Raw genomic sequence first — 24,029 nt, forward strand, 5'->3', positions numbered from 1 at the left:
CAGCAGAATATTCAAATAAGCCAATGCCAAGACTTAATCAATCACCTTTTGTGACAGTCAGCAGCCGTCTCTCAGTGGAGGGGGTTGAACAGCTCTGACTCAGGAGCACAGCTTGGTTTACGTTTGTGTTTGCTCAAGAATTGAAAGTTCTCAAGTGATTCTTAAGCTTCTATAATTGCACTGCTCCTTTCCAGTTAGTGTCCCTTGCTAGCTAGTAATTTCAGTGAGAAGCTTATAAATTATTTTTGCATTGCTTTGTTTTGCACCTGGGTGGCTCAGTCGGTTAAGCGTCTGCCTTCGGCTCCAGTCATGATCCCGGGGTCCTGGGATCAAGCCCCTCATTGGGTTCCCTGCTCAGCGGGGGGGGGGGGAGCCTGCTTCTGCCTCGCGCTACTCCCTCTTGTGCTCTCTTTCTCTCTCATGAACAAATAAAGTCTTAAAAAATAGTATTTCTGCTTTGTTGCAGATAGTATGTATGCACTTGAAATTGTTCTCTAACCTTTCAGCTTGTCCTCCAGCTACATATTTGGTTTCTGTCCCAGTTGATGACTTAGGGGTCACTGACTTTTCTCCTCCTCCACACCTCTTTGTATTTTTAGCTCCACCCCCTTTGCCGTCAAGGCAGTGTATTTTTAAGGCTTGAATTTACTCTCCCTGGTTTCTTTATATTTCCCAGGACATTGTCAGAGTAACTTGCTAACAGCTTAACCAACTTTTTTTATTCTCTTTTTTGATCTTTATGAGTGTCTTTCCATATATTCAGATTTTGAGTAAGGGAAACTCATAAATAAGGAGAAATTAATCTTTTTAGATTTAACGTAGTGTATCACTTTTTCTAGCTGTGAAGTCCTAATGTCAGAAAACTGAGGTGACTTTATTTCTGATAATTCCTGAATTTTATTTTTGATGAGAAATAGAAGTTGCACATATGGTCTAAATGGGAAGGAAAGGAATAAAAAAAAAATCACACGGGTATTGTTTGCTCATATTGTTTAAGTTTCTAAGGGACAGCTCTTATTTATTGCCTTCAGTGTTTACATGCTTTAGATTTTCATAGCAATTTCAGTAAATTGGCTAAAAAGCCCCCAAAGAATTCAGAGCAAGGGCTGTTCAGAGGCAGTCTTTCTTCCATGACAATATTCATGCATTTGACCTTAGTCTAACAAAGAGATTTATCATTGGCCCTTCTTAGTCATTCGTTAGTATATTTGAACTTTGCCGGTCTAGTTCTTATAAACCGAGGCATTCTGGATCACTTGAGGGTTACAAACTGAGTAAACCATTCTAAGGGTGTTGATGCTAACTGGAGGGCTAACGTATGGCAGAATACTGCTGCCACTGATACTGAATAGACAAGCCCACAAATCACGGCTAATGCTGTCCGTGCTCAGAGCTTTCTTCCCTTGACCTTTCAGGACGACATTGCCATATCTGTCTTGGATGCTGAGCAAGCATATGTATGAGAAAAAGATGGAGATATAATTTAGTGTTTTATTTCTTAGCACATGCAGTAGTGGTTGGTGACTAACATTAGGAGTCTGCTGGCATTCATCACTTTAACTTGTGAAGACAGTAAAGTCTGTTTATAAATAATTCTGTATGTCAGAATTCTTGTTTTCCGGATTTGGCCCCGGGAGAGGATAGTGCAAAATGTGGGGATGAAGGAAGCAACAGGTCCTTGACTCAAGGCCTCATTCTGTTACCGTTTGTTCTGTGAGCTTGTATGCATTTATTAGACTTCCTAACTTTAATTTCCTCATCTGTAAAATAGAAATAATACCCCTTTCTTTCCATTGTTGTTGAGAGGATTAAATGAGATAGAATAAGTAATTTTTTGTTGTTGTTTAAATCTAGACAGCCATACAGAAATTTAGAATTTTGTTTCTTTGCTTTCCGTGGTCTTGTTAAAACCCATTCTTTCTGTTGTTCATCCTCACCGCCCCCCCTCCATGCTTACAACAAAGCTTGATGTTTCCATATGACAGATCAGCCCCAAAGCAGAGGGACCAAATGGCAGAATCTTAGCTCGGTGATGCTGTGCTGATCCCAGCTCCTACCTGTCTTTCTTTTGGCGCCTTAGTAAGAGATAAGTTTATTTCATTTGGAGCAACTAGAACCAGCATAAATGTTCAGCTGCATGGGGGCAAACTCCTGCTGGGCCTCTTATTTGCTGTAAGGCCCTTGAGAAATTGCTCAAGCTCTCTGAGTCTCATTCGAAGGTGAGAATAATGCTGCCTTCCTCACAGGGTCATTTTTCTGGATTTGTGGAGGTGATGCCTCTAGAGGGCCAAAGCACGTGTTTAGTAATTGGTGTATGTGATTATTAATGGCATATGTTATATGGTAAGTTTGGCTCCTTTCTCACAAGTTTCTAGACAAAGAAAATATTACCAAATGTTTTATGGTTATTAAATCAAATTTCATAAAAGGAAGTTTTGGAATTCTCTTAACAGATTGTAACCTGTAATGATCATCGACTTTGTCCTTTTGTGTAATAAAACAAATGATGAACATGTTCCTTTCTCCCTACACACACACACACACACACACACACACACACACACACACTTACTTTGCCTGTTTCGTCTTTAGCACAGATGGATATTGTTTCACAATGATAGAAGAAGATGATTCTGGGATGCCTGTGGTCACTTCTGGATGTCTAGGACTAGAAGGCTCAGATTTTCAGTGTCGGGTAAGGAAGATAAGTTGATTCTACTTTGTAACCTTTCATTGCTAGCTTTCAAACAGTCAAGTTTCAAGTTAGATAAAACAATTGCTTTTCTTGACTAGCCTGTCTTTTTAGTAAGTTGGAAAATAATTTGAAAATTCTCTCATTGGGCCAATTCTGCCTTCATTTCAAAATCAAACTTCTTGCTTAGTGACTCATTAGATCATCTTGCTCAGATTCCAGTTTAGTTAATTGCATTAATCCAAGCCTTCTTCCTCAGTTTATAACTATGTGCCCTGGTTATTACAAATGTAATAGTAGTTTTGTTGAAATGCAAAAGCTGTGGTAAGATAATACATGGGAATTTAAGAGAAATTTTCTAATAGAAAATAACATTTTCAGGATGTTTGAGAAAAAATTATCAGAATTTTAAGTGAGCTCTCTAAATAGTGTTAGTTCTTTAAAAAGTTTTAGATTATGTGACTTTGAAATTTAGGAGAACCCACTAATAGCTTTTTGGTTCAACTTTAGGACACTCCCATTCCTCATCAAAGAAGATCAATTGAGTGCTGCACAGAACGGAATGAATGTAACAAAGATCTACACCCTACATTGCCTCCACTGAAAAATAGAGGTAAGGAGGGGGAAGCTTTGGGGCTGGAAGAGCTTTGGGCACAAAGAAAATAAAAACCAGAATTGTTCTTTCTTTCCTAAATGGTGTACCTGTATCATTTTCCACTGCTGGGGCAGGGGACTGAAGCCAGATGACATAATTCAAGTCGTTCTTGGAAGAGTAGTCATATGTGGCTTCATGCTGGAGAATCTTCTTTCTTAAACTTCTCCCCACTTCCCTGTAAGACCTAGAGGTCCTGGAGCTTGTAGTATGTTTCAGGAGCATAGAGGAGGGAGACAGTGTTTTATGCTTACCTCTAAGTGTTACTCAGAAGTTGCACTTCTCTCAAAAACTGCCACTAGGCTAACATGCATTAAAAAAATAAAGGACTGAATTGGATTATTTGCCGGATGTATTTCCTTTTGTCTGTTCTGGAGCAACTACATTTTAGTCAAATCATATGTCAGTGTATTGATAGAATGGGAAAGATGTCTAGAGAATTTAATTTGAAAACTTACACATTTAAGTGTTGCTCATGGAAAAAAAGACAAATATTGCAACCTGAAAGACTTTTTGTTAAAAACTCCTACGTTTCCTTTCTTCTCCTTGCTCACACCACAAAATAAATGACTGGAATTGTCAGAGTCCTAAAGCTTAAGTCTTATGTAAGTGGTTTAAAATTATTTCTCATGATTGATTTTATTTCTTGAGAAAATCTTCCTGACAAAATATAATGACATTTCATGGTTTTGATGATAACATTTTATAACATTTGTTTCTGCTGAAGCCCAGAAAGGTTTAAAGGATTGATTCATAATAATTCACATAAAACATTCACAGGCAGCTTTTTTAATATATAGTTTCCGTCAGCATGGTAGGCATTAGGGATACAGAAATGGATGAAGAAAATTGCTGCTCTCAAGACATGCCCACTGGGATGCGAGAAATATGTAAATATTTAAATTATATTTGGTCAGGAATATCTTAGTAGAGTTAAATTATAAGTGTAGTAAGGACATAAATGGGGCAGCGGTTTACTCTGCCTGGAGTGGGAGGATGTCAAAAGGGCTTTATAGAAGTGACACTTGAACAAGACTTTAAGGATGAACAGGAATTCCCTAAGTGGGTAACAGGAATAAAATTTTTTTAAAAAAATTATAATGGGTAACATAAGCCAAGTATTATGTTCAGTATCACATTAATTAACTCATTTGAGTCCCACCACAATCCTAAGAGGTACTTAGAATTATTCCTTGTTTAAAGGTGAGGAAATTGCGGCACAGAGAGGTTTCCTAATTTTCCCAAAGTTGCACAGTCTCTTGGTAGCAGTGACTCAAAAGAGGTGGTGGTAAATGCAGACGTTTGGTTTGCAAACCACAGGCAACCATCCATGCTGGTTGGAGAAGATCTCATAATTAAGTTGTCTAAAAGCCTCATTATTTAAAGTAGGTCTGTAGATCTGCTCCTTAGTATCACTTGGAACTCATTAGGAATGTGGAATCTCAGGGCGCCTGAATGGCTCGGTTAAGGTGACACTTGACTTTGGCTCAGGTCACCATCTCAGGGTTTGAGAGAGAGTGCAACGTGGAGCTCCATGCCGGAAGTGGAGCCTGCTTAAGAGTCTCCCCGTCCCTCTCCTGCTCCCCCCAACTCACTCACGCTCTCTCAAATAAATAATAAATAAATGCTAAATGAATAACTAAAAATTAAATAAATGTGGAATCTCTGGCTCCACCCAGACTACTAAACTTATTTTTTAACAGTATTCCTTAAGCGATTTGTATGCACAGTACAGTTTGGATAATACTTTCTGTAGAAAAAGGGTGGTATATGTGAGTATGGCTAGCACACTTGTGCTCACCATGTGAGTTTGATAACACCTTGTTCAAAGAGAAGTCTGCTCATGTCAAATTGCTGTAAACTTCTAAATGTTTACTTTCAGGTATTGTAGGCATTTCCTTGTGAACGAGTTGTAGAAAGTTGGCTGTTTATAGACGCTATTTTGAAGAGCACTGATATAGGGGCTTATGTATTGGGGATGGGGGAGGGAGGAGGGTGAGAAATGGCTGGACGTGAAGGTAGAAGTGCTAGATTTTAGGAACTCTTCCCTCAAGGAGGAAAGGTTGCTTACATGCAAGTGAAAGTGCTGTGTCCTAGAAGTTACTGTAGGGTTTAGGAAAATTCGGACTCTTCCTATTGTTGAAAGGGCTGCAGTGCACATACTGTCCTGTAGATGGAGCCATATTCTAGTTAGCACTAGACCGCTGAGGGAATGTTGTCTGAGGAGGTTGAGAATGTAGGGACTTTTAAATATAGTAGAATAAGTCTCTAGGGAATGGAGTGAAAAGGCTTTGACTAGAAAGACAGCAGCATAATCCTTGTTTTAGAGCAGTATGGGAAGGAGGACGTAGGAATGGTTGGTGCAAAATACTGAAAATTATACAAGGTGGTAGGCTTGGGTGGAATCTAGTGGCATTAAGGTTTACTGCTTTGAACTTTGAGGATCCCAGGGAGTGCCTAGGTGAGTTCTCTGCAGATTCCACCTCACCCTTCTGGTGCAGTCATTTTGGGGTCCAGTAAAAGTCACTGTAGGCTGCAGTCTGAGAATGAGGGCATTTTTTAACACAGGTCTACCATAAAACTGCTTTTTTTTTTTTCTTCCTCTTCTCTTTAACCTCCGCCATAGGCACCGGCCATGGCCAGTGGTTTAAGAGGAGAGTGGGATGGGAGAAGTTCTGGGTGGACACATATTTGAGACAGATGAAAGTAATTTAGAAATAATTAGTCTTTTTCTTCTCACCGAACACAATAATCTGGATGTAAAAATCCTGCAGACCCACTGCTTAATGGGAAAGGGGCATGGTTGGAGGGAGCCAGAGGGGAACTCTCTAAAGCTCAGAGCCCAGGCTGATTTTCTGGCCTGGGGGCCATGGAAATCATCTTCATAATTGTGATATTTGCTAATGAGAATGGGGTGCTTATTTACTATGGCTCTTTTCTAAGTACTTTACATATACTAACTTACTGAATCCTCATCACCTGATGGGGAAGCCATTGTGGTTATTATCCCCATTTCACAGACAGGCAAGCTGAGGAACAGCGAGGTTAAGTACTGTGTGAAGGTTACCTAGCTAAAGTAGTAGAGATAGAAATGGCCCAATATTGTCATCTCATGGCATCTTCCACAGAGAGCTCTGAATGACAACCCCCCCCACCAAAAAACAATGGTTTTCCTTATGTAAGAGTTAGGAAACTCTAAATAAAATAATGGTTAGCCATGGGCACCTAGTTAATTGATAAGTAATATTACCTTAAAGCCTTCTGTTTATTATATTTGCTTTGCTTTATTTATTAAATTAGCATTTTCTCTCTTCTTAGAATATGATATTGGAGGGTTGCTTCCTCACTCCTGTGTGCTGGTACGCACTGGCTCACTCTGCCCCCTCCCTTCCTTCTAAATTAACATTTACTACGTCCCACTTCTGTGGTAGCCAGTGGTTCTCCAACTTCAGGTGCAACAGAATTCACCAGGAGGGCTTTTTAAAACACAGATTACTGGCTCCACCCAGGGTTTGATTCAGTATATCTGAGTGGGCCCCAGTCATTTGCATTTCTCAAGCGTTCCCAGGTGTTGCTGATGCTGTTGGTTCAGAAACCACACTTTGAGAACCCCTGTACTCGGCATTCCGTAGTAGATTATTATGTATTATTATAGCAGATCCCTTATAAATCTGTATGTCAGATGACTAGAAAGCAGAGACTATGTTTTCAGAAGACTAGAAGGCTGAAATATCCAGCTCACCATTTTGGTTGTTGTTGTTCTTGTTCCTTATATAATTGCTCTTCCAAAAAAGGTAAATGAATAACCATATTGCAAAACATCTGTATTACTAGATGCTCCATAATAGCTTAGGCGAGGTTTCATTACTAGAGATCAGAGAAGTACTAAGTATAGGGGTAAAAGCCTACAAATAATTTGTCCTTATTAAAAACAAACAAGAAAATCTTTTCTACTAATTCGGAATTTTCTGACTTTTTTTTAAACTTAGGTACATTTAGCAGGAAATTAGAGATACACAATCCCATGCAAAAAGTATTTATCAATGTTTATTTATGTCCTTGAAATTTTATTTGTCATCTTCTGTTTTGAAAAAAGATGAAGGGCAGCCAGAATACCATTTAAATTCTTTGATGAATACTGGTCTTCCTTTTGCTTTTGCTTATCCCCTTTCAGCACCAGAAAAGCAGAACATCCTAGGATAACATTTTTTCTCTCGAAGGAGGAAATATGGAAAGTTATTAGATCAAATGCAGCACCTTCACATAAACAGTAAAATATGATCTGGGAAGCCCAAGTAACATTGCAGCTGGTGCTAAGAGTCGGAAGAGATGTCTGTTTTGATGGAGAGGCTTATAGGGAGAAGTGGTGGTGCCCTGGCGTCTGGCTCCTTGCCTGCAGAGCTGATCAGGGCACCAGAATGCTGGGAGGAATGATGTATGTCTGGACTTTCAGCATCAGATGGTTTGACCAAGATACTGTGAGTAAAATGCTCTCTTGAAATTGTGTGTAAGCAGGAGAAATTGATGAGATTCCAACCCCCGATGGCTTATTTTGTTTAATTTTTTAAATGAGCACTTAAAGAAGTGAATGGTGTTGAAATGAACAGAAGCTGTTGCTTTATTAAATGGCATCCTCTCATTTGGCTTTTATAAAATCAAAGACAGTTTATATGATTTTTTGAAATAGATATATTTATGTGTTAAAATACAGTAATTCCTCATATATGCCAAATGTATACTTTGTAGAAAATGTATCAGAAATAACATTCTGTTTTGAAATGTGGTAATCTCAATGTAGTTAAGTTTATAGTACAGAACTTGCAAAGTTAAAATTTATCTTATTTTTCTACTCAGTTAAAAAATATATTCTGAGGAATTTACAGATTTGCTTTAAAATGTTATTCTTTAGCTTAGATATTGCCACTTTGGAATCAAAATCTATAGGGAACAGTTATTTAACCAATGAAACCTCTCCCTTGTTCTCCACAACACAGATAGATTGAATATATAATAGTGTCCAGAATACAAAGATGAGTTTCAGAATTTTCCTTCTGATACATATATTATGCCCTTGGCAGTATGAACCAATGCATGAGTCTAAGCTTAAATTACTTGCCAGAGAGTAGCTTTAGCATCTCTTGGAATGTTTAGCTCCTAACTATTTCTAGGTAACTTTGTATTTGAGACAGATGAAAGTAATTTAGAAATAGTCTTTTTCTTCTCACTGAACACAATAATCTGGATGTAAAAATTCTGTCCTCAGAATCATAAAAAGAGAGAACAAACTGATGGTTGCCAAAGGGGAGGAGATTGGGAGGATGGGCAAAATAGCTGAATGGGATTAAGAGGCAGAAACTTCCAGTTATAAAATAAATAAGTCATGGTTATGAAAAATAGATAGCATGGGAAATTTAGTCAGTAATACTGTAATAATATCGTATGGTGTGGATGGTAACTACACTTATCCTGGTGGGCACAGTTTATTGTCTAGAACTGTTGAATGACTGAACCTAATGTAACATTGTATGTCAACTGTATGTAAAAATAAAAATAAGTAAATAATAAAATTACCATTAACGAAATCTGTCTTAACCAACTGTATTACCAAGAAATATAATCCTAAATATTTTTATGCAGGAAAATAACTAGAAAATTATGTCTTTGTTGTTACAGTCAATTTATTTCTAGATGTTACTATAAGAGAAAACCCAATATAAGATGGAAGTAAGTTACTTTTACGGTATTCTTTGTTGACTAAAATCCTCTGATTAAAAATATGCTTTTCAGGTGCTTTGTGCTCTATTAGTTGAAAGATATCTCTAATTTATCCATGATCATAATATTGAGAGCACATGCAGAGATGTCTTTGGGCAATCTTATTTGCAAGATTCTTTCTAGCTACATGATTTTTTTCTTCCATTTCTTACTGCAATTAGGAGCCATCTTATGGCCTTATTAAAAACAAAACAAAACAAAAAAACCAAACAGGCCCTGCCATTTTAAACAGTTAGAAACTGCTTACTGATCAGAGAAGAGACAAGTAGTGACAGAATGCTATTTTGTTAAGAAACCACGGGTGATTCTTACTTGCTTGTAAGAGTGCCCCAGACTTGCCCGGAGGGTTCTCCGTTCTACTTCCTTGAGCGGCTCGAGCACAGCGCGGGTAAAAATCTGCTTCCCGAGGACAGAACTGTGCGCGCTATTCTTTTCCTGATAGGAATTGGAGAAGGGAAGGGTTCTCTTTCCTAGACCTCTGGCAGTGACTTGAATGTTTACATTGTTAATGCTTCGAGCACAGGTAATGGCAGATTAAAACACGACCAGCAAGACCATCAGAAACAAAGGGTTTATTGATAAGGATCGCCTATTCATGAGAGAAGACAAGGAGGCAGTAGATGAGGTTGCAGGGAATAGGGGCAAAGAAAAGGAAAATGGGAGGTAATGCTAGCCTTAAGAAAAAAGAGCTTGAGGGTTGAGGAAGGAATCTCTTAGATTGTTTCTCCTCTCGTTGCTCTCATAGACATCGAATAAGATGGGTAATAAATACAGTGTTCTAACAATTCTGAGTATTCTGCACTTACCTGGAAAGTAAGACACAGTGAGGCTGAGAGGTTTAGTACAATTAATCACTTGAATGAAAAAGTGTTCTGTATGCATATACTGATCATCCGTTGTGTTTCAGTAGTTAACTCTTGTAGTTTTAATTGAGTATCCAGCATTCTCTTGTTTTTTTTTTGTTGTTGTTTGTTTGCTTGTTTTTGCAGACTCAGGCTTTTTGCCTTTGTTATCCTTAAAATGGGAAACACATTTTATGCGAAGTTTCCAGGGACGGTGTTTGCATGTATATGCACCATGGCATGTGTGCACCTGTGCATGTATAAACACGGTGAATTGGGCTCTCACCGGCCGAGGGATTGTGCTCACCTGGGCTTTATTGCCTGTAGCCTAATGGAGGGAAATTTTGCTAAACAATTCATTATGTAAAAGTCTTGGCCTCTTTAAGAGTCTGCAGATTATTTTCAAGATGTCCTAAGTAACACTTTTCAGACATGCATGTGCTACTTTATATGATCTCTCTGGGCATTGAAGCCTGAATGGCTTTTTGGACCTGTCCTGTCGTGGGTCAAGTTCCTGAACTCCTTTTTATCTGTACCATTCGCAGTGTTTCTGAGGTTGTTTATATAAAACTGCTTTTCTTTAGTGGTCTCTCATTTAGTCTTTTCGGATGCAGACTACTTCCATTAATATCTTGCAAGTACTGTAGATCATAAATAATTGTTAAACATATGTTTTAATGAAAAATGTATAAATGTGAGTAAATCATCACATTAATCATAACAGGATTTGGACAAGAAATTAAAGATCTGTGGATTTTAACTTATAACAAAAATCCAAATATTTCAAAGTAAGATTTATTTTCCGTTCATGTGTTCATGTTAATTTCCTCATTTTGATAGTTTTATTACCATTTTGTACAACAATGTCCTTGTTCTTAGGAAGTGCATTCTGAAGTGTTTATGGGTAGGGACATTTGATTTGTAACTTCAAATGATCTACAAATCATACATATAAATACATATGAATATGAATACAAATATATATACATATATATATGGACAGACACAAAGACACCCATACTGAGAGAGCAAGAGAATTATAAAGCAAATATGGTAAAATTTTAAAAATGGGAAATCTCTGGGAAGGGCACAGTAGAGCTCTTTATCCTTACAGGTTTTCTATAAGACTGAAATTATTTCAGCGTAATTGAAACATATGTTCACACTGGTGAACATGGTGAAATAGAATGATGAAATAGATGGTGAAATAGAAACTGTTGTAATCTTTTTTAAAGGATATTTTGACAAAATGTATGAAAAGCCTTAAAATATATATTCTTTGAACTAATAGTTCTACTTCTAGGAATCTAGATTAAGGAAATAATCACTGACATGTGCAGTGATGTACGTTTAAGAGCGTTCACAGAGGGCGCCTGGGTGGCTCAGATGGTTAAGCGTCTGCCTTCGGCTCAGGTCATGATCCCAGGGTTCTGGAATGGAGCCAGGCATCGGGCTCCCTGCTCCTTGGGAGCCTGCTTCTCCCTCTGCCTCTCTCTCTCTCTCTCTCTCTCTCTCTCTGTCTCTCATGAATAAATAAATAAAATCTTAAAAAAAAAGAGTGTTCACAGAATTTTATATATTTCAGCAAGGATGTATTACAGAAAAATCCTTACAATCATCTAAATATACATTATTAGAAGACTCACTTTCTAATTAGGACGTGTCTGTTTACATACTTTGTGGTCTTTAAAACTCACGTTGTGGGGAAAAAATTGATTGTTTTGGACAATATTCACAATATTATCAATGAAAATAATCTAGTTATAGAGCAACATTTTTTTTATTGTGGTAAAATACACATACCATAAAATTTACCAACTTAACCACTTTTCAGTGTATAGTCCAGTGATACAACCATCACCCTCCTCCATCTCCGTAGCTCTGTTCCTCTTGCAGTCTGTAACTATACCCATTAAACATTAATTTCCCTCAGCTCCTGGCAACCACCATTCTACTTTTTGTCTTTTGATTTTGACTACTCTAAATATCTTCTAGAAGTGGAATCATACACAATATTTGTCTTTTTATTACTGGCTTATTTCACTTGATTAATGTCCTCAGATTCATCGTGTTGCAGCATATGCCAGAATTTCCTTCCTTTTTAAGGTTGAATAATATTCCATGTATGTATATACATATACCACATTTTGCTTATCCATTCATCTATCGGTGGACAGTTGGGTTTCCTCCATGTTTTAGCTGTTGTGAATAATGCTGCTATGGACATGGGTGTATATAAGGCCTTCTTGTGAGATATTTTGCTCATAAGCTTTTTTTCTTTCATTGAAATACTGCAAAGGCATATGTTAAAATGTTAGTAGTGACTTTCCTAAGTAGCGAGATGGTGGCGATTTTATTTATTTCATTAGTTGGTGCTTTTTAGTTTTTATTCATGGGATATATAATACTTTTGAGTGAAAAAAAAAAGTTTCATTGAGTAGGATAAGGTTCCCAGCCAAAATGTTTAGGTAGCCATGCAGTTAAAAGTATACAGCACAGTTGGAGAACTTCTTGTTCATAGTAACCAAAGTCATAAATTACAGTAATACCTTTAAAAATTAAATAACAGTAATCACTTTCTCGAGGGTTTATGATGCCTATAAGAACGCTGCTAATTCTGTTACTATGTAAGTGCACCTGGTTTTAGGTCAGTTTTCTCAAAATATGTTTCAGAGACTTTTTGCATATAAATCACCTGGGATGATTGTAAAAAATAAAATACTTGGAATAAAAATCTCTGAGGCTGAATTCAGCCAATATGCATTTGTATAAAGCTCTCCAAGTTACTCTTATTTATATGAAGTTTGAGAAGTCATGCTGTAAGTAAATCTGATTGGTCAAGAACTGGAGTTAAAACAACATGAATATTTAATAATTTGTTTTAAAAAGGATCACACAACAATTCTTTGAGTAGAACATACCCATTGTTTTTTTTTTTTTTAACATTTTATCTATTTATTTGTAAGACAGAGGGAGGGCACAGCAAGGGGAGCAGCAGAGGGAGAGAGGGAGAAGCAGACTCCCCGCCGAGCAGGGAGCCCGATGCGGGGCTCGATCCCAGGACCCCGGGATCCTGACCCGAGCTGAAGGCAGACGCTCAACCATCTGAGCCACCCAGGCGCCCCCATACCCATTGTTTTAAAACATGATGCAATTTATGGAAAAGTTAGCTATGTGGTTTTGGAAGGCATCTTCGTTTAAGGTGGTGCACCATCCATACATTCTGTATTTGGCAACGTTTGAGGAATCCCGTTCCTTTGTACCCATCATAAGATGACTGTGTGTTTTATGTACAAAGAACAGAGATGAGGCTTTTATCCAAACTCGTGACATGGAACACTTCAGAAACCACATGAGAACAACCTGTAAACCCATCAACTGGATCGGGAATAAGATGAACAACCTACTTAAATTTGGGGGGGGCCTCGATCCATTTACATTTGTTCATACTTTGTACTTTTATTCTTTGTCAAGCCTGATCCTTCCAGAGGGGAAGAAATGCGCGCTCTTGAAACAAGTGCCAGATGAATTAGGATTCACACTAGTTGAACTTCTGTAATTTTGAATATATGTGCACATATTTACTGTGCAATATGCAGTATTGTTCTTCTCTGTGGGCAGATTAAAAGGACCTGGGACAGCTCGCATATGGGGCTTAGCCAACACTTTTGGGAAAGAGTTGCTTCCTAATTTTTAAGTGAAAATATCCTCCGTATTATGGCTCCTTTTCTTTTTAATTTCAGATTTTGTTGACGGACCTATACACCACAAGGCCTTACTTATATCTGTAACTGTCTGTAGTTTGCTATTGGTCCTTATTATTTTATTCTGTTACTTCAGGTAAGTTTCCAACGTGTAGATGTAAAATTTTGGGTTTAAAATATCCACCTCATACGGCTTTTCTACCTGTTGATGTTTTTCACCACAGCTTTCTTTGACTTAATCAAATCTTAGATTTCCCTGATAATATCAGTGACTATTGATAAATATTTGTCTTAATGAAGCTGTTAATAGATAGCTATCTCATTTCTGCTTCAGACATCAAAGTCACCCGCGTAAACTTCACCCTTAGGGAATTTAGGGTAGTTAGGGAATTCAGGAACTAGTTGTTACTAAGGTTTGATTCTGAGTGGAGAAATGGCCACGTTGAACCCAGAATCACTCTGGTAATCCCTTATTTCCTAAGCTAACAGTTTCCTCTTAATATGGAAAAATCTTCAACATGATTTATAGATGAGTTATTCAGATAAAATAAGCTTGACTGTTGAAGTTAAGTGACAGTTACAAATTATTTTCGTTCACCTAAGAACTTATTTTCTACTTCGTGAAATATCAAGGACCTTTAAATTTTTATCATTTGCCTTTTGTAACACTCATTTATGATACTGTCCTGCAAATAAGAGTTGATTCAAGTGAATTCATTTCTAATTGGAAGCATAATTATTGACAAAATGTTTCTAAAGTTGAAATTTATTTCATTTATCGTTATTATCACTTTATACATTACCTGAGATGAGAGAGTTAGTTGTTATGTCTTTTGTAAATCCCATATTTTCATCTTTAATTAGGGACCTTAAGGGGAAAAATTTTAGGGAATGAGTATTGAAGCTATATGGATATATTATTGGAATCCCTGCTGGGAAATAGGAAATTGAACGGAGAAGAATTATAGATGGTTGAGACCAAGTAAAAACATGTAGTTGGCTTAAAAATAGGTTAGCAAAATAATTATGATTCGTATTTTAGAAATCGTAACTAAGGATAATAAAATACTAAAAATTTATCTTCTTTTGTGCTAAAATGAAATCTGCTGTGATTACTGTTTTATCTGCAGTGTTTTACCCCTATTGTTGCCACTCAGTATCTTAAATTATCTTCTTCTATACATCTTTAGGTATAAACGACAAGAAACCAGACCTCGGTACAGCATTGGGTTAGAACAGGATGAAACATACATTCCTCCTGGAGAATCTCTGAGAGACTTAATTGAGCAGTCTCAAAGCTCAGGAAGTGGATCAGGCCTCCCTCTGCTGGTATGAGAAGAACATATCTCGAATTTAAAGGAAATGCCTTCTGAGAGAAAATGTCAACAAACTACAGGGTTTCATTTTACTGAAAGAGATAGGTTAGCAGACGAAGATAAGTTACGCCGTGGGTTAGACATTAGATCTCAGATGCAGGGCTTCCTGATAACATTTTGACATATTGTGGGTAAGGTGGTTGTTTTTTAATGTAAGTGTATGGTTACAATCCGGATCCTTAGACATTCTGATAAGAAGCAGATTAGAAAAACAGTGAACGTGGGACCATCTTCCCTCTGTTTTCAGTAAGGATAGCATTACCGAACTTTGGCCTGGCGTTTGAAGACAAAAGTATTACAACCAACTGGGATCTGAGTATTTCTACAGGGGAAGAAGACTGCATTTCACCTGGAGAGCTTATGTTTCAGGGCGAAGTCCTGGCTTTTCCATTTATGAGAGGTTTAATTTTCTGATGGCCAACGCTGCCAACCATGAAGAAAACATATAACGCATCCAAGGCACTTGTTTTAATGAAAAAAACATTTGGTTCCTTTATAGACCATGCAGAAAGATTGATGGGATGGAAAATAACAATTTTAATGAGAAATATTTTCCTTCATAAATCCTTAAGATTGGTTTTCCTAATCTTTATTGTCTGCTTCTGACTTTGGATATCATGTTTACTTGATTGTTTTGGTGACCTTTTATTTTAGTACCAAAGGTGTGTTTTTTTTTTATTTTTTTTTAATCTCAAGTCAAGAATTAGAACTTTTTTGAGATAGGAGATCTATATATATTTAATGTATAAAAGTGTATATTTGATGTGTACAACTTGAAGAGTTTGGGGATAAGTATATACATCCATGAGACCATACCCACAATTTATACCATAAGCATATCCATAATCTCCAAGGGTTTCTTACTGCCCATTTTATTTATTTTTTGTTATTTTTTTATTTTACGTGTAAGAACACATAACGTAAGATACGTAAGATCTACTCTTTCAGCAAAATTTTAAGAACATGCTGCTGTTAATTGTAGGCACTGGGCTGTGCGGCAGATCTCTAAGACTTACTCATCTTGCATAACTGAAACATTGTTCTCTTTGATTAATATGTTCTCTCCAGGTGATAGACCAGACAGAAAACAAGTCATTATGAGCAAACTGATACTACTCAGGATGAAGATTTTTTTTTAATATAGAAGTTTTTATTATCAGATTTTTTATTCTTAGGATTCAGTATGTAGCAGATGCAGTTCTCATATTTAAAAACCTGTATTGTAATATTTTTTAAAAAAAGTAAAGTACAAATATGAAAATCCCTTTTAGTATTAATGAATCAGATGTTTATGCTCTCGGAACTGAAACCTACTTGTTTGCCAGTGTTTTCCTCCTTAGATGTCACGCTAAATCTCCAAACAAAAGTACACTTTAAATTTCTGAATATAATTTAGTGACACTTTTTATCTTTGGATTAAGTTCCTATTCTTTCAAGCATTGCCAATTCCATTAGTACGTTCATTAAATTATAAGAAGATATATTATTGTTAGAAAAGAAGCGAGCGCAAAACTGTTTGTGTTAGGAAATGTTCCGTAGATTTACATAAGCAATGCTTTGTAACATCTGTAAATTAAATATAATATCTCTGTAATAAATGTGGGAAGTTTCCTCTCAAGTCCATAATTTAACTACTAGTGGATCTGGCTCTCCACTGCTTAGTGCTGTTGAGGCTTCTGTTCCCCCATTTGGAAGTGGAAATATACTGAACATTTCCTTGTATGGCACGTTTGACTCCTAAATTGTTCCTTACTTCCTTCAGACTAAGTGGCTTAATTGCATGTCAGCGATGTTTTGATTTTTCAATCCTTCTTTTTAGAAAATAACATTAAAAAAAAAAAGATTTTATCTTTTCCCAAAAAGCTTTCAGTCTGATATTGGTGCTGTTAATGGCTCTGGCAATGGTTAGTATTACCTCTTGAATTAATAAAATCATCCCTTATGCAAATACAGAACCCACCATCGCTGGTAGACATCTGTGGTTGGCATAATAATGGCCCCCCCAAAACGGCCTAATCCCCGGAATTTGCTATTTTACCTGGCAAAAGGGACTTTCGGTTGCCAATCAGCTCGCTCACCTTAAGATGAGATTACTGTGGTTTATCTGGGTGGACTCAGTGTAATTACATGGTCCTTAAAAGTGTAAAAACAGAAAGAAACACTACAACTTTACTTGATGCAAATCATATCTCTGCAAAGAGTACATTCCAGTTTTCTGAACAGATCTTATAAGAGTTCTGTGCTAGGTTCTTTATATATACTTCCCAAGTTATGTCAGTTGTCATCAGTATTAGCCATGTCGGTCATGGAGTTCTTCAGATACTTTGCTGTGAGTGCAGAAGGGCTGCAGATCGTATGTGAAGAGACAGTTAACCTGGAGGCCACTTCCTCTGCTATTTTCTCTCTCTTTGTTCTGCTGCTCTCTCTCTAATTCTTCAGAGAGCTCTTCCAGCTTAACTTCCTCTCCAAGTCTAACCTGCTCTTTTCCCTCGACCTGTCCAGTGTACCTTCTTGACTGTGGCAAGTAACCGTTCTACTTCATAGTTTAATTTTCAAGAATTTCTTGCTGCTTCCTTCTTTTAATTTCATCTTTGGTTTCTTTACATATTTCACATAGTGTCCCCTTGGCATTCTAGAGCTGAGAATTCTAGTATCTGTAATCTGACAGGGTTCGATCTCCTTGGGTTGTTTTTCTTGACTCTCACTTACGGTGGCTGTCTGCTTTTGGCTTAAGGAATTTATTCTGTGGGGTCTTCTTTTCCTCTCTCCCTTCCTTCTGTCCCTCCATGTACTTTCCTCCCCTTCCCTCCCTGCCTTGGGGGAATTTCCTGTATTTCTTTGTGAGGCCAATAATTCATTACAGCTTTTTATTTCTTACATTTTACCATGATCAGTGTGGTGGCAAGAGTTCCTTCAAGGTATTTAGCAGCTGGCCTCAGTGGTGGAATGAAAAGTATTCTGCCCATGATTTTCCCAGGAGAGGATTTGTATTTGTTTTTGCTGGGAGCCTTGGTATGCTACCGACCTCGGGCAAATTTAGCGTCCTTCCATGGTCCCAGCTTCATTCTAAGTCCAGGTTCAGTTCCTCTACTTTTAAGGAGGTCAGGGTTTCGATTCTGGATCCCAGCGCTGGTGTTCTTCTTCTCCCAGATAGTAGCCTGACTTTTGTGTGTTTTTAATGCTTACTGTTCCCTGTTCCGGTCTCAGCTCTTCCCTCCCTCCCTCTCCCCGCCCTCCTCCTTCTATCCTCCCCTTCCTAACTGGGAGATTCCCTTTACTTCTTTGTGCATCCAACAATGCATTACAATTTTGTTTCATTGTAGTTTACTCACAATCAAATGTATAGTGGATGAGTCACTTCAGAATGTCCAGTATCCCACTGCAGAAATGGAAGTGAAAGGTATTCTGTTCTACCAATTACTGTGATCCCATTCAGGGTTTTTTTTTTTTTTTTTTTTTTTTTTTTTCCCCTCTACGAAAATGGTAATAGGTAGAAGGAAATATTTAATGTGGAACAATAATTCAAACATTCAGAACCCACAGTCAGCCTCAAATACGTTTAAAAGGGGACACCATAAATGAATAAATAAATACAAGTAACATGTCTATATAAAGGAAAACTACCGGCTAAATATATTTTGCATGCAGTAATTGTGTCTTCTCTGGAGGAAAAAAAAAAAAAGATTAAACAAATCTGTAGTGCTGTGAATACACTAACAGTGTGTTTTGGGATTTAACAGGTCCAAAGGACTATAGCTAAGCAGATTCAGATGGTGAAACAGATTGGAAAAGGTCGCTATGGGGAAGTTTGGATGGGAAAGTGGCGTGGCGAAAAGGTAGCTGTGAAAGTGTTCTTCACCACAGAGGAAGCCAGCTGGTTCCGAGAGACAGAAATATATCAGACAGTGTTGATGAGGCATGAGAACATTCTGGGTGAGTTGGTCCGGCAGTGTTCAGGGTTCCCCAGCTTTCCTCCAGCTTCTGTTCACATCTGCCTATGAACTCATCTGTCTAGACCTGTTATGAAATATATAGACGTTTGCTCCTTGGCCTGAGCCCAAGAACGTCACAGGCTCCTGATGGGAGACCTCACAGGAGGAATGACTAAGGCACTTCTGTGAATGGATCGCAGGCTGGAAGTGGAATACTCTCCAACAGTTTTTTTTCTTCAGGGACAGGAAATGCACATGTAACACCAGCATTTCTTAGGGTTTCTTAGGGATCTGAAGGAACACATGGTTCAATGTTGTGAAAAGTTCTAAAAGTTTTCTCTGCAGGATTTATATAGAGCCAGAGTTTATATATTGAGAATTGAGTCTTTAAAAAAAAAAAATTTTTTTCTCAAGTTAGCAATGATGTAGCTGAATCATTCAAGTGGAAAGGGTGTATGCCCTGACTCAAGAGCCTGTTTTGTAAACAGTGTCTTATGTCTAACCACGATGCCATGAGCTATTTACTGTGACCTTAAAGATAACTGAAATATCAACTACAAAGAAAGGGATCATGTTTTCAGGTACAGACTCTCAGTGTTTCTCTACCTCTACTGTTTTGATTGCCTCTGATTGGTTTTAATAATCGAATACTGTCATAGGCATAATCATAAAGCTGAATGAAATGCCAAACAAAGACACCTGTGACAAAGAATGATATTTGGGAATATGAATTATTCTTGATAGTGTTCAGGACACGCTTGGCTTCAAACCTTTTTGTCTTTCTTCCTTTTAGGGTTTATTGCTGCAGATATCAAAGGGACAGGGTCCTGGACCCAGTTGTACCTAATCACAGACTATCATGAAAATGGTTCCCTCTATGATTACCTGAAGTCCACCACCCTAGATACAAAATCGATGCTGAAGTTAGCCTATTCTTCTGTCAGTGGCTTATGTCATTTACACACAGAAATCTTTAGTACCCAAGGCAAACCAGCAATTGCCCACCGAGATCTGAAAAGTAAGAACATCCTGGTGAAGAAAAATGGAACTTGTTGTATAGCTGACCTGGGCCTGGCTGTTAAATTTATTAGGTTGGTATCAAAGTGAACAAATATACTTTGTTTGATTCTTTTCTCTCACTTTTTATAGATTGTACATTCTGGAGTGCAGTGCTACTAGGGTTGTAGAGAAGGAATTTTACTAATTATGATGTTTCTTGGGAGGGGAAAAAGAAGAAAAATGTTTATTTGAAGAAACATGTGTTTGTGTTCTGTGGTGTCTGTGCTCATCAGTGACCCGGCTTGCAGGGTTGACATTAGCTTGCAGCTCTCATCCAGCTCTTTAGAAAAGATGTACCTCATGTCTCGCATGATTTGGTGAGCATTCTGCATAGCATTTGTTAAGTAGGAAAAGGTTTTAATAACGATCTACATGTTATATAGTGATAAAGGCCTTGTTTTTTTCACATGATATAAGAAAGATAACTTGCATAGATATTCTATGAGAAATGTTAGAAACTAACAAACAGCACACTCAGCGTTCGGCACTACTGTACTGTGACTTACACAGCAAAGGTAACACCTGCACACATACAGCAGCGTGTGTCACAAAGCGGGGGTTTCGGAGCCCAGGGGCTCCTTGGGGTGATGGCAGTAGTTTCTGCAGATTGGGGACAAGAACACCGGGAAGGCCCAGTGGCTGGGGCTCTCTTTTGCCCACCCTCCCTCTAATGGGAGCAGCCCGTTTTATCTTGCAGAGGACTTAAATAGAAAAAATGATTCCTTTGCTTTGAAGACGAAACAAAATGAGTTTGCAAACCACTGGCATAGAGGGATCATCCTATAACTACCTTTTTAAAAAAATCAATCTAGGTTTAGCCTTTATTAAATTGTTGCATCCTCTTGTGGGTTCCCCCCCCCTCCAAGGAAAACTTGATAGAATATGGAGAGGAAAAGCCATGGAGATGATTAAATGTTTGGAAAATAAAAGTCATGGTAAAGGACGAATGGATTGGCATTTTTACCCTGAAGTGAAGACTGAGGTGTGCTTTAATAGGAGGCCCCAAACACAGGAAGGTCTCCACCATTTAGAGGATGGTAAATTCGACGTTCTCATCTTTACAGTCAAATGACCTGGGTTATAGATTTGGGTTAGAAATAAGAACCGACTGCCAATAAGAGGAATAAATCCTTTCTCTCTTCTGAATTCTTTTTTCTGACCTACAGCCTTTTTCAAGTCTCCTCTACCAAAAAAAAAAAAAAAAAAAAAAATTTCCCATGATGCTTCTCACATGACCAGCCTCTCTTCAGTCCTCCGTTAAATTTCTTGAGAGTTCTGAAGAGTAATCAGGTTTCACAATCTTGTGATTTTGTGCCTTTTGCTCCCTTCTCTCCTGAGCTGCTTTTTTGAGGGATACCGTTGGTCTTTGTCACCAGAAGCCTTTCTTTTTGTCATTCCAGGGTCCACAGCACACAAACCTTTCTTCCTGCTGTTTTCTTGATGTGCCTTTATTCCAGGTTCACTTTCTTTCTCTGTGGGTTCTGTTTTCTATGTACCTCTTACATATTTCCCCACTGCTAGATTTCCTGCTGGGTCTGCTTTTTCTTTCTAGTTCCCAGTTTTGGTCGATCCATTCTAAAATGGTGCCTAACATTTCGTTTGTTCCTTAAGTTTTTGGTTTGCTCAGTTGAATGAATTCTGTCTCTGTGACATTCCCGTTTTAACTGGGTTCACTTTGGGTCCTCTGTCGTTTTTCTAGATTCTGGAGTAAAGCATTTTGTAGTTACTTGCTCTTTGTTTTTTCCTATTTTCATTTTTTCCGCCCTCCATGCTGCTGCCAGATTTGTCTTGCTATTTTGGATAACATAATAATTTCATAGTTTCCTATAGCTTGGGGTTCAAAGAGAGTTTATATTCTAAACACATCTTTAAGTGTTTTTAACATGCTTTTAACTTTACCTGAATGCCCAGCATCTCCTCTTCTGTTCAGGTAAACTACTACTTATCTTCACAGTTTATTCCTTTGGGATACCTCTTATTGTTCCCTTCTGAGTCTGACTTTTGGTTAGAATTCTGCCCTCCCCTGTGTGACCCTGTGCATACTGCCATGACATGTCTCACACTCTTGTCTAGTAATCATTACGTACTTATCTGTTATTTCCAATGAAGACTAAGCTCCATGAAGGTGGATACCATGTTTTTTCTCAAATATACATCCCTAGTGCCTTTCCTTGGTGCCCATTACTTAAGCATTGCTCCAAAAGTATGTATAATGGACAGATGAATGATACCCTGTGAACTACAGAATGAAGGGGAAAAAAGCATCTTTTCTTAGGTCCAGAGGTCCTATGCACTCTGGATTAAACGCACCTTCCTAGTTTTATATCCTATAACCCTCCAACTTAGATGCTTTCTTTTGCAAAACTGAAGCGTCTGTGTTTTCTCCATATGCACTCCTTGTATGCTACGGCCTTTCATTCATTTGATGGAACAGACTCTAGTTTGGAATGCCCTTGCTTCTCCCTGAACCCTAATCCAGTCTCAAAGCTGCCTTTAAGTTCCTTTACCCATCCCCCAGCTAGGAATAATGACATCATCTTCTCTACTCCTGTAGTAATTTCCTGGCCCTTATCTGCCTGATATTATAAGTATTTAGTGCAAGCCACCTCTTGCCTACTTGTCATGGGGTATCTTGAGAGCAGGATCCAGGCCAGATTAATTAATGTATTTTCCATTTGACATGACATAGTGAATTATCCATTATAGGTATTTCAACATTGTTTTGAGTCAATACATCTTGGCAATATCAAAGTAATTGAGAACTTTTCTTCTCTATAGGCCTTAAAACAGACAAGGAAGTGAGTGTTATATTTCTGAAACAGCTCTGCTTAATGTAAGGAGAATGAACTAAATGACCCCTCAAATTTCATGCAAACCCTGAATCTAGGAAGTGGAGGGGAATTTTTTAAAGGATAATTCAGAATCAGTTTGGCATACATTGACTCATTCATCGAGAGGAGAGCTTGAGGATACTGTCTCGGATGGGAAACTGTGGCTGTTGGAGGCACAGATCTCATATGGCTGAAGAGTAGCTGTGGGGCCACTTTACTATTCTGGGCCTCAGTTTCCTTCCATTAAATGGAGGTTACCTTTGATAATTTCAGAGGTCCTTTTCACATTTTATTTTCTGTGTTTCAAAGGAACTTCGCTCTTCTTGATTTTGAGCCTCACTTTTAAACCTTGCTTTTTATGTTTCTTTGGTTTTTGCTTTTTTCCTGATTTTCCTGTTTGGGGGCACTGCACACACAGAGATAGTTAGAGATCTTATTACAAGTGGGGTCAAAGCTAACCCAGTGTGGAGTTCTCAGACTTCGTAAGTGAACTTCCTGTGAGAATTGAATCTTTACCATGGTCTCTACATGGTAAGTGTTCTCTTAGGCTTTTAAGTAATTTCTGGGAGGTTCCCAGGGAAGTTGAGAGCCACAGAGAGAGAGTGGACTATACTTTAGAGATTTCCTGCTTATATAACTTTTTTAACCCTGTATGCATTTTTTCATGCACTCTCTTGGAAATGATGTAAGTGCTGATATATTTCCTGCCCAACAGAGATTTAATCAAGGTGATGCTGTAGCAGACACCACAGTAACCCCAAATCTCTCTGGGAAGGAGAAAACAATGACCCGTGAAATCCCTTAAAGGAACTGAGAGATCTTTTCACATTTTACTTTGGAGCATCAAGCAACCCTTCTGGTTCTTCAGTGTTAGAGTCAGATATTTTCTTACGGGTAACTTAAGTCCTGGTTTAGGGCTTCTCCCTTATTAAATTTTAAATAGAAAAACTACAGCAAAGACTGATCTGCAACAGAGATCTCCCAGATGATGATTGTCGTGTTGTCCAAATGCAGAGGAGGTGGGGTGGCCTAGCACAGAGGGCACTGCATTTCCCCCTTTCTCAGGCCCTGGCTACTAGCCTTGCTTCCCGTTTGTGTACTTAGTGGTGTTTTTAAGAAGTGACACGCCTAAAGGACTCTCCAGAGTCCGAGAACTAAGCGAATTA

The 24,029-nt window shown here is 38.0% G+C and overlaps 1 protein-coding gene across 4 annotated transcripts in view; it reads left to right on the plus strand.

Annotated features, from left to right (window-relative positions):
- BMPR1B (bone morphogenetic protein receptor type 1B) overlaps nucleotides 1-24,029 on the plus strand; it is a 402,661-nt gene that overhangs the window by 364,612 nt on the left and 14,020 nt on the right. For all 4 annotated transcript variants that reach the window (XM_027600410.2, XM_027600411.2, XM_035726405.1 and 1 more), the window contains 6 exons: nucleotides 2,593-2,695; nucleotides 3,203-3,305; nucleotides 13,705-13,801; nucleotides 14,856-14,994; nucleotides 18,782-18,974; nucleotides 19,767-20,064. In XM_027600410.2, the coding sequence (XP_027456211.1) occupies nucleotides 2,593-2,695; nucleotides 3,203-3,305; nucleotides 13,705-13,801; nucleotides 14,856-14,994; nucleotides 18,782-18,974; nucleotides 19,767-20,064 (933 nt within the window). The remainder of the gene's footprint in view (nucleotides 1-2,592; nucleotides 2,696-3,202; nucleotides 3,306-13,704; nucleotides 13,802-14,855; nucleotides 14,995-18,781; nucleotides 18,975-19,766; nucleotides 20,065-24,029) is intronic.

The sequence above is a fragment of the Zalophus californianus genome, chromosome 2 (genome assembly GCF_009762305.2).
Source record: "Zalophus californianus isolate mZalCal1 chromosome 2, mZalCal1.pri.v2, whole genome shotgun sequence".
In the NCBI taxonomy this organism is placed as follows: Eukaryota; Metazoa; Chordata; class Mammalia; order Carnivora; family Otariidae; genus Zalophus; species Zalophus californianus.